Below are 16,520 nucleotides of genomic sequence, written 5' to 3'. Positions count from 1 at the left end.
TCTGCCCTGCACACGATGCTCCATTTGTTCTCCTCGTCTCTGCAAGCTCTCGGGGAGAGTCTGACTGCCGTTATGCTTATTATGTAGCGCTCTCATCTCCAAGAGAGGCTGCCTCTATCGAATCACACAGAACACATTTCAGAATGAACCTGAAAACAATTTACTGCTTGAGATTCATGCCCGTCTCCCTCACTCCCCTCTCCGTTCCCCTAGCTCTGCAACTCCACCACTTATCCTCCTGTTTCCTCAACCACCTATTCCCTTAAATTGTTTTCCCCTCCATCCTTATTTCCTCCATGCCCTCTTTGTCTCCCTTGCCACCACTTATCCTCCCTTTTCCCCAACGTCCTACATCATGCATCCTCAATTTATTCTTCATTCCCTCCCCTCTTCCCCACAGAGGCTCCGGGGCAGGACTTTGTGACACTGGACTATCGTCTGCGCTACTACCCCAGCATCACCTATGCTGTCATCGGCAGCGCCATTATCTTTGTCCTGGTGGTGGCGTTGCTGGCCTTGGTGCTCCATCACCAGAGGAAGCGGAGCGTCCTGCTGCCCAGAGGCGTACGAGGGAGCTCGCACCACCACCACCAGCCCCTGCTGCTGTCCCGTCTGGTCATTTTGGACCGGGGCCACATCCATCAGGGAGGTCCAGGTCTGTCCCCCGGCTCGCCCACCACAGCGGGCCATTACAGCTCAACCCCTCAGGCGCTGCAGCTGCTGTCCGGGACCCTTTATCCCTCCGGACTCTCCATGGACTCACCTCCATCATACTCACAAGCTGTTCTGGATGTCAGGTGAAAGGAGTAATACTTCTAACAGCAGCATGGAAGTTTATTATCTTTTGTCCGTATCCATAAAGCTCACTTTGCACTGTGAGCCAATAAGGAGGAGTAGTGTTGCTTAAAGTTGCCTCTCCAGCAAAATATAATCCAATTTACTGTATAATTTAATACAACATAATAAATCTAATTTAATTTTCTTGTAAACTAATTTTTGTGATGCAGTCAATTTTCATACACACAGACTAAATCTGTTGTAAAGGATGCTATCACAAATATCTGGCAGCCTCTGTCCCTGCGGTGCTTTTATGTGGTTTTTAATGCACAATCAATTAACCCTCTAATCTGCTGGGTACTCATTTACCATTATATAATATTTATTTCATTAAATAAGTGTACAGAGGATTGTTGCTGTTTAAAAAGCTGATCATAAATTATTATGATAAACACAGAAAGATAGATGTAGAGAGTGGTATTCTGATTAAAAACATCACCTTTTTGTTGTTAACAGATTCACAGTGATTCATTTTATGATCATTATGCGCAGCCTTCTTTTCCATTAAGTCAAAATAAATTGCGAAGACAATCATAACCTTGGCGGAAAAGAAGCAAATTGGTAACACTCACACATGGAAAGAGACTAAATGTAACAAAAAGTAAATAAATCAAGCAAAATCTTAATGACAGCTTCTTACATGATGACTTTATTTTCTCAGAAAGCGGTGTAGTGCACATCCTGAATTTGCGCTCGCTGCTACTCCCAGTCAAAAACACTCATTGCACAGTCCTTATGTAATAGCTCAAGGCCCTGACATCACATTCTTCCTCTATGTCTCTTCTGCTTTTCCTTTCCCCCTAGCCGGCCTCCCTGGTTTGATCTCCCTCCTCCCCCGTACCTCTCAGATGGGGAGCTTCCATCAGAGGGTGAGCTGCCTCAGTACGATGGCCCACAAGACCCTTCGAGTCATCCTACGGCGCAGCCCCCTGCACCCTCCACACCCAGAACTGTGGCCTCGGGCACGCAGCCCAGCTCAAGCTCCAGAGAGGAGTCGGACCAGCTGTAGCCTCTGCCTTAGTAGTTAGAACTCAGAGACTGCAGGGCTGAAGGGCCAGGCTGCAGGGCCACGTGAGGCCAGGAGAGTCCACAGCAAAGACAAGGACTAAGGCTGTAGACTCGGTGTCCTAAAGTTGCTGCCTACACACCGGCCTGCTGAGGCACTGGACTGAGACGAGCTCATCCTGCTAGACTGATCTTGTGTGCTGGCTCCCCCTGCTGGGGTCTTCGCTGCACTACAGCTTAATCAGTTATTCATCCATTGGTTCAGTTGTGCTCCCCTTGAAAAAATACTGTGTACGATACCTAACAGCGACCACGACCTGCATCTCCAAAGGAGCAGGAGTTAAACTGCCATCCATAAACATATCATTCATGATAACAGCAACATCTGGCACCTGAAATGGTCACTGTGTTATAGTATAATCATGACACAGTGGTGTTATTCTCTTTGGTGTCACACACTTACTTACATTTCACATCTACAGTGTTTTCCACAGAGGAGTTTATAATAGATTTTTATTATTGTGTTAAATTTGTAAAATACCTGAATGCTAGATAAAATCTGTACTACGGAAAATGACTTCTACATATGATGACTTACTGTGCTTAGGTAACTTTTTGCTAGCAGTGACATGTTGATGCCTTATTCTACTGAAGGTGGTACACTTTTAAGAGTAATTGAAAATGAAGATGATACAGTAGTGTTGTGTAATTTTTAACAGCTTAACAGAAACATATTCAGTTGTGAAATACAGAATAAGCTCAATCAGAGGTATTCAAATCTGTTTTTTTTTTTGTTTTTTTTAGTGTTTTTTAGTGTGACAGAAACATTTTGTAACTTCTGTAGTGGTACTTAAAGCTGAACCCATACTAGCGAAATGTTTCTGCTGCGTTGTTGAGAACAATTTACTTTCTAGACGAGCAGTGGAGGTCTAAAAATATGAAGAGGACCATTGAGTTTTTTAAATAATGATGAGCATAAATTCAATATATTGTGAGTTTCATAAATCATTCCTCTAAGCAAAAGAATCATCTGTTCGCAAAGAAAACTTTTTATTACATTTCTGCTTGAAGACCAATAATGTTTTTGTGTAGACACACAAAAAAGAAAATGTAATGATTTTGCTGAGGCCTTACTGTGCGCCAGTTTGGCCCTTAGTGCCTTTATATATGACATGTTTGTGGGCACAAATCGCTTTTGTAGAATCTGTAAAATCAGCAGCTCACGACAACATACATTTAAGAATTTCATGTCTTCGATCAGCTTGTTCGCATTTTAGACTTTTTTTTAAAAATGTATATAACTGTGTCATTCTGGAACATCATTCTCAGTAGTATTAGTGCCTGATGAAATCCATATCTGAAGGATCTGTGTTTATAAGTGTACTATTGTCTTTTAACCTTTGTGCGTTCATTTCAAAGTGGTTTGTTCAACACTGTACATAGGAGACAGAGGAAGTAAAGAGGTCTATTTAAAAGTCGTGTTTAAAGCGAGAGATGAATGTGTAAATGTAGTCGTGCTTCGCGTCTTTCTTTTTCCTCCAGAGCCGGCCGTGATAAAGCCGGCACAAGACAAACAATCAAACCAAAGATAATCATTATTAACCTTAACCCAAGGATATTACCCTCCAAAGGAATGATTACGTGTCACAAGTGTTTGTACCTTTATTATTAAAATGTGCAAAGATTTATCGAGTAAAACAGAATTCATGTCATTTGCTGTAAAACTGGAAAACATTTCTCAGGATAAAATTTATACCAGTCTGTCTGTTTTGTTGTTTATATCTCTCAGCTGTGTTTAAAGTAATGGCAAATTCCTTTTTTTTTTCTCCAGATTTGATCTCATGAGGTTTTGTGACATTTCCCATCATGATCTTTTTATCCCTTGTATTCTGTACATTGAAAGTAATATAAAATTCTGACTCAGATCATGTGTGTATGAGTCTTCCTGGAGATCTGATATTACATTTTCTCAGCAACTTAATATATTGTCAGAATGTGTTTATTGCAAAGTCTGGAGAATTACTGCCAGCCTGCACCCCAGACAGAGAAACCTCAGATCAGACATCCCCAAATAATAAAGATTTAGTGGCAAGGAATGACATCTGAGTCTACTCTGTGAGTGGAGAGAGGGAAACAGTCTGTTGTGGACGCAGTCAGATCTCACTCTAAAGAGAAAGTATACCACAATGGACAAGTGTTAGATTAAAAGAATGCTTCACCTGCAAAATGATCATTCGTATATCAATTACTCACTAAGTGTTATCTTGTCACCACCTTGTTTGTCAGTGAAGAACACAAAAATAAGTAAACAGTGGCCATACTTAACAGCAAAACTATGTCAAAACACCATTTCACAAACGCTCACACAACTCGGTCTATTCAATAATTCCCAAACATGTGGATTTTTGCTAAAACGGGGAGTGTGTCTGGGCACACGCGTGCATTAACTCAAGTGGACCTCATGCACACACATGCTCTTAAGTTGTGTTGACGCTACAAGCAACACAGGTACAGGCTACAAGTCATTCTCACTGGAAGCTGCTGACATGAAGCTACAAACTGATACCCAACACTTGTCGCTGTGGACAGGCGTAACAAGCTACAAATCACAGCTGAGCTGGCCTCAACTATTTTTAGCACTCCAATGACGCAGTGAAGCGTCAACCAATCATATGGTGTGTTTCTAGCTGTGGTACTGTGTTATTTAGCTTAGTTAGCTGATGCTATGCTAGCTTTTTGATCTATTTATTGATCAAAATTGAAGGTATCTTTTTGCCCAAATACAAACTTGAAATGACGTTCGGTCGAGGGGCTTTGTGGCACATAGCAGATACACATGTGATGATATGACAATGTGACAACACTGAGCTCTTGAACAACACTTAAATGTCAACTCAGCAATAATGTATTTGGCCATGCTATTGCATTGTGTTTCGTAATGTTAACACTGGAAAAACACACTACTCGTCGGCGGAACTGTAACGTTTTGGATGAATGAGACTTGGATTTTATTGCATGAGTCGTGTGAGAGTTTGTAAACAGATGTTTTAATATAGTTCTGTTGTTGTTAAATGTGGATCCCAGTGACTTCAGTTCATAAAGAATAAGTCTCTCTTGGATTCCCTGTTCACCATGGAGGCATGTGTGAAAAACATAGTGTTTATTCATGACTTCACTGACACACATTGTGAATAATTGATATACAAATGGCCACTTTGCAGGTGAAGTAGTCCTTTAAGAGCCCTGCATTCAAACTGTTGCTAAAGTATAGATATGTTATCAGATAAATGTATTTAAAGTGTTAAAAGTAAGTACTCATTCAGCAGTAAAAACGACCCGTGACTGATATCATTTATTTATTTATATATTAGATTGTTGATACCAGTGCATCAGTGCATAAGCAGCATTTCACATCAAGAGTCTTCAACACCATTATTTCCAACATTGAGCTCAAATAGAAACTGCCCTACCCATTTCACAGGTGTGCACAGGTGTGGGGGAATTACTCATCTGTGGGTGTGTTTCTCAATAACTGACAACAGCCTTTGAACCATGTGTCACGTATCCCACGAGTGAAAGAACGAGAGAAAAGGACAAACAAAGGAACAACCTAGAAAACTCAAGCTCCTTACGCAATAAGGCTATTGACAAGATTATTTACGAAAAATGCTGATCTTCTGAATGAACTCATCGGCCTTGCAGCTTTCATAAATCATTTAAAATATTCTCTATTGTATACTCTTATGCCGTGTATCATAAATTGGTCTTTTGAGAAATCCATGATAGCATGACCTGCCATGGTATCTCATCATTTAATCCTTTGAGAGACAGAGTTTGCAGATTAAATATCCAGTATACTTCTCTTCTGCTATGATTTCTTCACTGTTACCACCTCTCTCTGGTAGAGTTTTTCAATGCCCTGGATCCTGAATGATGAGATATCATGTTTGAAGTCATTGAAATGTACTGCCACTGGGTAATCTCTATCATTTCTTCTCAGCTCTTGTGTTCACTTATTCTCTGCTTCAGTGCACGTGACGTTTTACCGACACAGCAGAACTCACAAGGACATTTGATCGTATAAATTACATGTGTGGTGGAACATGTGATGACATTGTTGATAAAAAAAATGTTCCCAGTGTGTGGGTGAGTAAAATAGTTCCCTTTGACCATATTGTTACATTGAGCACATCCACATCTGTGGTAGATTGTCAAAGCAGAGCTTATTTTAGCTCCTTTACACAGGTAGCTTAGCTCAGTGGCTCCCAACTTGCAGGCTAGGCCCCTCCAGCGGCTCACAGGATTAATCTGAGGGTTTGATAGATTGTTCTGTGGAACAAACAGTATACTGAAGAATACAAGCATAAAGTAGCATTACATGAAAACCAAGTACCTCAAAGTCATGCATGAGTATAATACTTGAGTACACGTACCTCGTGATTTTGCACCCCTGGAATCAATTATCCTCTTTGAGGAAGCCTCTGCTGCTGTGAAGTACTAGTCAAGAGACAGTCCGTGAAATCAAAGCAATTATCATTTAGCTGTGAAGCTCTTGAGTCCCCTTAAGTATCCATATTCTCCCTCCATGCATTAATGTTTCATTACAGTGGCTGCTGAACAAGGCCTTGCAGTTCTATGTTTCTACCAACAGAGGTCACCGTGGCTCCATAATGGACACAACTGTGCAAAACTCAAGTTCTTCATTTGTGTTCTGCCACATTGTTGTAATCTGATATGTCAAATTGAGCTTAAGTCAAAGAAGCTATTGACACTTTTTTGTTAAGATTTTTAAAGCTCAGATTTGCATATATCTTAGATTCATAGCAACTATCTACATCTTGTGACACCTAGTTCAGTGAATACATGAATATTGTGAATATTATCTCACCAGTCGCCCCCTATTTTCATTGTAATGTCCCCCAAAACCCTGCATCTCATCTCGCCCCTCCCACCTCAATATCCGCATCGCATTATGATACATCAGATAACACATGATAACCATCTCTGACAGCACACACACACAGCCATCCCCTCTCCTGTCCTTCCCCCCTGTTCTACCTGCCCCTCGCTTCCTAATATTCCTGCTCATCTTTTATCTTCCAACACTCATACATCTCTCATTTTCACTCCCCTCGCCCCGCCTCCCTCCTCTAGCGTTGGGAGCTTTTCTCTCATCGCCCTGCTCTCCTTTACCTCATCTTAAACTCTGATGCTGGAGGCCCCGTGTTTGCTTAGCCCGAGCCCCTTAACTACACAGACTTTAATTAAAAGCCTGCACGCTTCTCTCTTGCTGTCTGTCTGCCCTGCAGCTGGTCAATTGGCAGAAGGGATATTTCTACATATGCTGCCGGACCAGAGGATGCTGTCCCTTGTCCTCACATGATATAGGTCCAAGCTCCACAACTCTTAAGCCCATGGACCCTCAGTGGGCAATGATGCAGGAAACAGTAAAGATGATGCAAGATTGACAGTCTTGTCATGGTAGTAGTGAGGAAAGTGGTGATGCTCATGTTCATGTAGATGAGGATTATTGTTAACAGACACCGTGGCAATATTCCAAGGTGACGCAGAAGAGAGACAAGTTTTCCTCTCTTGGGGGTCTTTCATTCGGCATTACCGTAGCCGTTAGCTATTGGATACAGTGCGAGTGCGATAAAGCTGGCTAATATCCCACTGACAATAAAGACCTTAATTCTTTCAGCTACTGCTGAATGGGACTCTTGAGGTTGCTGTATATTTAATATGCTCGTGTAGTTTCTGATAATGTTTCTCTACTGGAAATAGGAAGAGATATAAAGCTCAAGTAGGGACATAAATATAGATTTGGCCGCACAAGTGTTCACTCATGCAGCTCTCTCTCAGGGCCACTTTTGCGCACACATATACCAGCACGCACACTCTCTTGGCCGGTGTGCCATAGCTCCAGTGAACTGGAGATAAGACCCAGTGTTTTCACATGTAAATGGTGTGAGCGTGGAGGGGAAGGAGGGGTGTATTGTTAGCATGGTGCAGCTCTGAGGGGCTCTGAGGAGCTCTGCTGAGGGTTTGGCCAGCGCGGCCCTTATCAGATGAAGAGCAGGCCTCAGAGGGAAGGAGGGGTCGGCGAGGGACGAGGGCCGGGTAGGGTTGAGGGGGCCAACAGGAGAATAGAACAGCTGGCGGAGTCACGCGTGCAACCTCAAAAACACACAGAGCCCAGACACGCTGAGCACGGTGGGAATCTCCTCGGCTAAGAGATCCACAAACACACGGCCTCTTGTGTCATTATCAGCCACCAGCCAGCAAGTCTGAGCACATAATCACACACACAGCAGCACCAAAAACGAGGAGCATTGCACACAATCACGGACACGCATACACACAATCGCTGGGGACGATCACAAAGATTCACAAATACACATTTCCATACAGGCGTCTTTACACATCATTAGGCTAACACACACAGAGAGAGAAAATGAAAGACTAAGGTCACCCAAACACACAGATAACTAAAGCACCACTGAGAGATTGGGTACTTTAACTGAATGAATAAATCAGAAATAATTTCTGCGACCACCTGCTTTCAACTTCCTTGCTAATGTTCAAACCTTCCTTGAATCCCAGAATGCATCCATGTTGCCTTTCTTTGTGATTCATGTCATTCTTTAACACCATAAAAGCGCTTATCACACTGATTCTGCACATCTGACGACAAACAATATGTATTTCGGCTCAAACATCGGTGGATGTCACAGTCTGATAACCACTAAAGGACCAACATTTAAGTTCAAAAGGCCAGCGGACTGCATTGTTAGCAGGAAGTCAAGGAAAGATGCACAACAGCCTAAACCTAAAAATCTTAATTTTCTCTTCTTAAATGCATCAAATTTCACCTCAAATAGCAGAGCTGTCTTTATGTCAGTCAGCATACCGATAGAACCAAAAATTCCTCTCATATATATGCATGTATGCGTATATATGCATAAGTCAGTCTGGCATTAGCAGCTGAAACAGTAACACTTCCCTGCTTAAGAATAGACCAGGGTGCTGCCTCTTGTCCTTTCCATTCAGGCCAGTGTTAAACACACAGACTAGCATGCTAATGGGTAATCCCTGAGGACCAGCCACCTTTGTCCCAGCCCTAAGAGGATGTCTCTCTCTGGGCACTGGGTGACAGCCACCAGGCTGCCGGCTACTGGACAACCAGCATGTTGCCAGATACTGATCTCAGTCTTCCAGAGGGGATGCCAGCAGGTTGCCAGTCCCTGATTGGTATCTGATGGGCGGAAGATTGGCGTCCACCCTGGTTTCCTTTTTGTTTGTTTCCTGTCTTGGGATGCACCAGGAGGAGGCTTGCTATCTTTCCTGATGAGGGGAAAGTGAAAGTGTGGCGTAAGGGCGTTTTGTCATGCAGCAGGTGGTCTGTATGTGTCAACAAAGACCTGCAGTTAATCTGTTAGGCTACAGTGGGAGTGGTATGAGGTTGCTACTTTTGTCTTACAAACAGCAACCTCATACCTGATGTCTTAAAGGCCCCATTCAGTGAGCTAGACAGCAATCTGAAGCATCCCAAACAAGCTTTGCAAGATAAAGGAGCAGCAACAGCAGATTCTGTTTGTAAAAAAGAAAACAGGTCCTTAACATAATATTTAGTTTTGCAATTACCTGTCAAGGGACAAGAAATGCTGAGTCTGAATGGTGTCAGGCAGCTGAATGGGGGTTTGATTTTATGCAAACGACTGAAAGGTGTTCCTGTGGTTATATACACTTGTTCATGTATATCTATGGATTGGAGCATTCCACATTGCAAGGTGGTGCAAGGAGAAGGAAGTGAGTCGAGGAGCAGGCTGTCATTGATTTGCTGAGAGGACATTCCACAGTGCAAGGTGCAGTAAGGAGGCCATAGGAGGACGCCAGTCCCTCGGGAATACTATAGGATCCCTAATCCTCATGATGTGCTGAAATAAAGAGGAAGACGTTCCGTGGATTATACAAGAAACATGAGCGAAGAAGAGCGGAGTGACGCTTCGAAATTGATGACAGCCTCGTGCACGGTGTGTGTGGTATTACGTGTTGTTGGCCAAAGGATATAGCCATATGATGATTATTTTAAACAATTTATCCAGCCCTGGTTCTGTACTGTCTATGATGAAATATTGTGGCCTCATCCCAACTCTGTACCCTCATCTGTCTTTTCACCCCCAGAGAACTGAGCTCCACATATTTCAGCACCCAGTGCGTGTGCACACATGCACTACGGGCACACATGCACACACACACACAGAGGCGGTAAGGCAGCAACACACTCCTCTCTGCCCTCTCCCTATTAAAATATCAGGTATTGACTGTGTTTCCAACTTTCAGATGTATTAAAATCTGTATTAAACTATCTATCATGAAGATATTTTATATTTCAGTGCATCATATACAATAATTTTGCAGTAGACTAGTTATCAGCATGGGAACAGATCTGCTTGTGGTGGACTGTTCTTGCAGTCTCATCACAGAAGCTGGATCCCCCACGATGCTAAGAAGTGATTCTTTTTCCTCAACATATACCTCCAACTCCAACAATTCCCCACCCGCAGCAACATCCTTCTTTATACGCACGTCCTCGTCCATAAATGTTGCATGGACCCCTACTCACTCCTTCTCACCAAGGCTTATGCCCCCCCCCCCCAAATTCCCATCCACACTCCTTCGAAATGAAACACACACAACACAGAAACCATACCCCCCCCAGCCCGAATCCGCCTACCACCTAGGGCCACCCCATGCCTCGCACGTTCCTCTCAGACAGGGAGCACGACACTGGGCCTCTCCATCCCCATCCCTGCAGGACCCCCGCCCCCCCCTCACAACTTGTCTATGCCCCCCAGTTCCATCCATCATATCTGCCCCCCTGGCCTCCATCACGTCCCCACAAAGGCAGCTAACCCAAAGAAAAGAAAAGGCAAAAAAAAAAAAGAGGGGAGAAGAATACAGCCGCTACCATGCAGAACAGCGCTGGCCGGAGGACCGTCTTTTGTCCCGGGCCCTGCCTCTCCTCGCCTGGTCTCTCCTGCAAACACACCCTCTTCTCCGAGGGAACAACAGCCCGGAGGCTTGGGGGATGGAACCGGGGTGTGGTGCTATCTAAAGCAGTATAGTTTGGCCCCCTCGATGGCCCCCTGGTCACCAGCAGACCCTGTGTGTTGAGCTGTCAAACAGGGCCGCCCTGGCCCTCCCCTTACGTCCACGGGCACTCCCTCTGGGGGGCAGTAGGGGCCCCCGAACTCCTAACCCAGGGGCCCACAAGTTGAGGCTCACCGTGCTCGACTGACCTGAGCAGTGATGCTCTGTGAAGCGGAACCGTAAAACTCAGGTGTGAAGGGGGCGGCCGAGTGCACATCTGCAAGGAACTTTTAAAGAAAGATGGATAAAGTAGGAGATTTACATCAAAGACATCTTTGACTTTTGTGTGATATGTGCACTCAACTGTAATGCTGCTGGAGCACAGATTTTATTTCTGATAGCACAGAAAGAAAGGAGGAAAGAAAAGAAGAGAAACCCTTTTATAGCAGTGCATGTGAGAAAAGAAAAGAAAAGAAAAGAAAAGAAAAGAAAAGAAGACAGAAAGCAAAAATAAAAAGAGCTAAGACTGAGGAGGGGAGCGCATAAATGAATGGGCAGCATCCATTAAGTGCAAACAAAAGCGGGTGCCTTTCTGTTGGTGCTGATGTGTTCTGTTGCAGGACATCCCACCTTTGTGGCCCACGGAAGAGAGGGAAGTCCCCGCTTGGTCACGTTCACACCCTCTGCTGATAGAGCACCTCTCACTGCTGGTCATGGATGTTAGAAAGTCCTGCAGCTGCGTCGCCACGAATGGAGGGGACAGGAGAAAGACAGTGAGACAGGGAGAGAGATGGGACAGGAGCAGACACAAAAGAGTGATGTATAAAAGATGGGTTTAGGAAGAGGATGGAGAAGGCAAGTAAAACACTACAAACATCCTTTATTCCATACAAAGAAGGAAAGTAAGGCACAGAAACGTTTAAAAAAAAATCTAAAGAACAAATGAAGCAAACCTTAAAAAACTGGCGAGGAAAAGCTTTATGCAGAAAAGGTTAGAAGACAGGGAAATTATTAATGAGGAGAAAGGCTTGGTCCAGGGAAACAAAGCACATGTTGGATTGTCCAAATTCAGTGTGCTAGTTTATGAGACCCCAGAGACTTGTGAGGCAGATAGTAGACTGGTGGAATGAGAGGGGGCTGGAGGGGTGGAGAGAGGGAACGAATGGGGTTATATGTGGCACCACTATTGTTAATTAGCGCCTAGCACCAGCATGGAGAGAGGTGGGGGCCACCATGTCTTATATTTATTCTATTATTCTACTATCAGTGATATTAGGAATTAAATAAATACAATAGACTTTGATGATGTTAGATAGAACGGGTATATAGGATTACTGCAAGATTGGAGAAGATGATCTTAACAATAGACATAGTAACACAAAAAAACAACACAAACACACACATAAGCGCACATCAGTCCTCAAACACACAGCACCCTAATGGAACCGTGACTGACCACGTTCCAGCTCTATTCACTAAAAGGACAATAGTGTGCTGAGGCTGCAAAAAGCCAGTTGAATGTGTGTGTATGTGCCGGCCATATATATGTGTGTGTGTGTGTGTGTGTGTCTGTATACGTATAGGCCTGTGTCCAGTCCTCGGGTGCACAGATTGTGATTTTCCCAGGTGAACAACGCCATACGGCGCATTGCATCTTCAAGCTCATTAAAGACCATTCTGAGCCATTAGAAAGCATTCAGCAGGGTGTGCATTCCCCCAGACTCCGGTGTCAGGGCACAGAGCCATGCCCGAAAGGCCCCAGGGTGGGGACCTATGCTAAACGGGCCGAGGGAACACACCAGAAGGAGCTGATCCTTTTTCTTCAATGAGCACTGGTTGCTGTGTGGATTGATAGGAAGGCGAGGAGGGGGGGTGTTGTGTGTAACAGCTTGTTGAGTTCCCTCACTCGGGGAATTCAAAAATTCATAGTAACTGTTGAATAGAGAGACGGATCAGTTTCCAAAAGAATATTCTCACTGGTCTCATTACTGCCAAAAGAAAAACAGTTTAAGGATTATTAATTATTCAGCTTGTTAATTTCCAGCTAAATCTAGACATCTGAATGAATGGAAGATGACATAATGCTGTGGTGATTGTGATGACAGATCAGCAAAGACAAACAGTCCCCCTTGTGGACAGCAGCCAGATCCTCAAACATCAGCCGTCTATTGATTCCGCTGACTATAGAGTTGGACCACGGAGCAGTGTGATGCCATTCAGCGCCGAGCGTTGCTAGGTAGAGTGCACCAGTCCATAGTTTGTGTGTGTATATGTGTATGTGTGTGCCTAACGGAGACAGAGAGAGAAGGAGAATGAGCTGGATAGAGAGGCAAGGGTGCAGCATCCACCCCTGATGGTTATAAATGAGAGTCATGTCAGCAAAGGGACCCCGGGCCATCTGTGATACTCACAGATGATCTCATGGTGTGCATGCCTAAAACACACACATACACACACTCATGCTCAAGTGAAAGCTATCCCCTCGGGACACCATACTGCAAAGAAGAGCAATATATACACAGATTTCCCAACTGCCTGTGACAGCGGTGCCAAAACTTCAGCAAATCTTACAGCCTATTTTCTTGGTTTGTGTCTTTCTTAGGTTAAAGGTATACTATGCACGAATTGTTGATTAGTAGTTATAAACAGTATCAACAGGAAAAGTGAAAGCCAACCCCAAATTCAATCACAAATTTTGTCGGCTTGCAGTTTAGCCTCGCTATGTTTGCATTTTCTTGCAGCACTGTGTCCGTGATTTTCTTAGCTTCTTCTTGGATGCATGTTACTTATGGCGTGGCATCTGGTCGCTACCTTTTTAAGTGATGATTAAGAGGTGTTACTTTTGTACGAGGTTATACATTGTTTTTAGGAAAGTCCTGCACAGTATAAATCATGCTGTTGGTAAACAGTATGACTTTTTTGGTGAGCGGCACGTTCTATTGCCTTGTTTTAGACAATGGAGGAAAATGATGCAAGCGGTGTTTTCGGACATGTATAAAAGGAGAATGACACTGTAGCAGTTTCCTCCATTTTGTTTTGCTATCAAAGCTAATGTTAGCTCATGTGCTAAAAAGTTAGCTTTACAGAGGAATCCAATATTCCTCTTAATACCTCCCCAATTTCTGATTAGGTGGACATGATAACCCTTCAAACACATAACGGTATTCATCCATACAACAGTAAATACTTTGTCCCTAACCTGATATGCACATGTGAGCATTTTTGATGATGAGTCTTTTCGTCTTATCACATTTAGCCATAGTTGTCTTTGTTTTTGTTGACAGGCAGTGGCAGCTGGTATGTGATAAAATGTAAGCTATAAGCTGTGACTCCTTCTATTCTGGCTCCCCATAACCCAGTGAGATGACATTATAAGACATTATAAGATTATGTAGCCTACAGCCCTGTGGCGGCAAGTCGTGATTTGCCTTCAGCTAATAAACTAACGTCATTATGATGTCGGCTGTGAAAGGGTCTATACCTTTAACCTTTAAGGAAATTTTGGATGTTTTTCAACGGGGGTCTTATTCTTGTAACTGTTGCCAGTCTGACTTTACTTTGCACTCACTACCTCTGTTGTAGAGAAAAATCTGCCGCTAGTTTGGTTAGCAAGTTGTCCTGACAGTAGATCCCTATGCAGTTAGCTACAACTGCTAATCCAGGGAGGGTTGCTCTCTCTGTTTATTTTAAGGTGGACTCAGAGGAAAGAGTTTGAAGTGATTTATGTAAATTCTAAATTTATAGGAAAGCTTTGGGAGGCTCACCCTACTTTCCCTAAATCATGTTGTTTTGTCTGGGTCGTGTTTCCTGAATCTGTGCAGAAGTAAACACAGAACACAGGTGTATGGATTAGCTGTGTCGCTAACAGCATGGGGATCTAATTGCCAACAATTAGCCACAAAGTTGAATTTCCCAAAACTCTGCAACAAAGGCGGTGAGTGTAAAGTTTGCATGAACCACAGTCGAAGCAAAGTTGAAAAATACCCAAATTTCCATTTAACTAGTAGCTAGAAATAGAAACGACACGCACAGACAGGAATAAACTGAGAGAGAATGGGTCCATGCAGCCATACATGGCTCCATTCAAAGAAGAGACTGTAAAGGAATGTAGGAAGAAGCGGGGCAGGCTTTAGCGGCGTAATGTTTCACTGATAACAGGCTCAAATTTAATGCTGAATAAGATGTTCTGTAGGATACAGAGGATAGGCCCAAACTTTTTCTAGGTCTCCCAAAAAACATGATCTATGTTCTCTTTAAGTCAATTAATCAGACGCCTTGCCACCCTGTTCCCTCTGGTAAGGAGAGCAGGAATAGGCAGAGCCTCTTCTTGCGGTGAGGGCTCGAGGAAGGAGAGTCAAATATTTATAGAGCTGCACACCAGGATTCATTTCTCTCTCATGACATTCACTAACTCCTGCTTCAGCGAATAGCGTTTTGGCAGCCATCTCCAGGTAGATAAATGGCCGCGTGTCCAATCAGATCTGAATTTATTTTAGCTCTTCTAGAAGTCAAATATAAACATCAACCGGCCCATATAAGAGAGGAAATCATGAATCACACCCAGAGGAGAGAAATTAAAAGTCAAAGTGACCTTTCGGGGAGTCACTGGAGAATACTGGCCGGAGGAGGGAAGCTGCCATTTCCTCCAAACTACAGTAGGGTGGTTAAAAGGAAAGGCAGTTGCCAGGGTAACTTGTGGCGGTATGTTTTGGTGAAGGCTGAGACAAAGCAACACGTGACAGGCTCGCCGTCCCCCTACAGCTGTGACCTGTCTCCCACCCTGAAGAAGGAAAGAAGAACAGGAAGGGAGAAGAGATATGTTGAAAGAGGGGAAATAGCATGGAGAAGTGAAAGAACAAATGAAAGTGAAAGAGAAGAGAAAAAGAAGAGGCGGACGTGATCAAAAACATAGTGAAAAAAATATAAAGATGACGTCAAACAAAGGAAAGGAAGAAACACATATGTCTGCGGCAAGACATTTGCCCACCAGCTCAATCCGTCCTGCCCACTGCTACTTCTACCCCTCCCATCAATGAGGAAACAAAGAGGTTGTAAAATAGCTCAGAGTTGTAAAAGACAAAGAAATATAAAAGAGTGGCTTCAGACACAAAAAAATGCTGTAACTGTGAGGGGGTCAAAGTAGCAATGGACCGAACTCTTGACCTCCCCTGTGACCGAGAGCTGCCACCCAGTTAAAACAATACGTTCATAATCTCCCAGTGTGTGTGTGTCCGCTTGTCTTCTAGTGCCGATGGATTGAGATACCTCCTGGTAGGCGTCTTTTAAAAACGTCTTCTTCATCAATAATCATCATCTCCCATCCTCCCTCCCGTCTGCTCCTCTCCTCCCCCAAAAACCTCCTCCATCCTCCATCCTCCATCGCAGACCCTCTCCAGTTCAACTCGAGTGGGTTGCCTCCGTCCAACAAAAGGCATCTTCTCCTCATCCTCCTCCGAGGAGACAGAGGGATGGATGAGGAGATAGAGGAGTATCAGCTCATCCCTTTAATCCAGGGTAGACGGAGAGACTCTTCAGTGAAGAGGTGGAAAATCCACTGATCAGGGGCTTAAGATGCAAACTCTACA

General features: G+C 43.8%; 1 protein-coding gene across 1 annotated transcript in view; it reads left to right on the top strand.

Moving 5' to 3' along the window:
- The window catches only part of ldlrad3 (low density lipoprotein receptor class A domain containing 3), a 90,105-nt gene extending 87,321 nt beyond the window's left edge, over positions 1-2,784 (top strand). The window contains exons 5-6 of the mRNA XM_049574565.1: positions 401-797; positions 1,642-2,784. Of these exons, the coding sequence (XP_049430522.1) occupies positions 401-797; positions 1,642-1,846 (602 nt within the window). The 3' untranslated portion in view covers positions 1,847-2,784. The remainder of the gene's footprint in view (positions 1-400; positions 798-1,641) is intronic.
- Positions 2,785-16,520: the final 13,736 nt, after the last annotated feature.

The sequence above is a fragment of the Epinephelus fuscoguttatus genome, linkage group LG4, assembly GCF_011397635.1.
Source record: "Epinephelus fuscoguttatus linkage group LG4, E.fuscoguttatus.final_Chr_v1".
Lineage (NCBI taxonomy): Eukaryota > Metazoa > Chordata > Actinopteri > Perciformes > Serranidae > Epinephelus > Epinephelus fuscoguttatus.
This window is presented reverse-complemented; position numbering and strand designations above follow the sequence as displayed.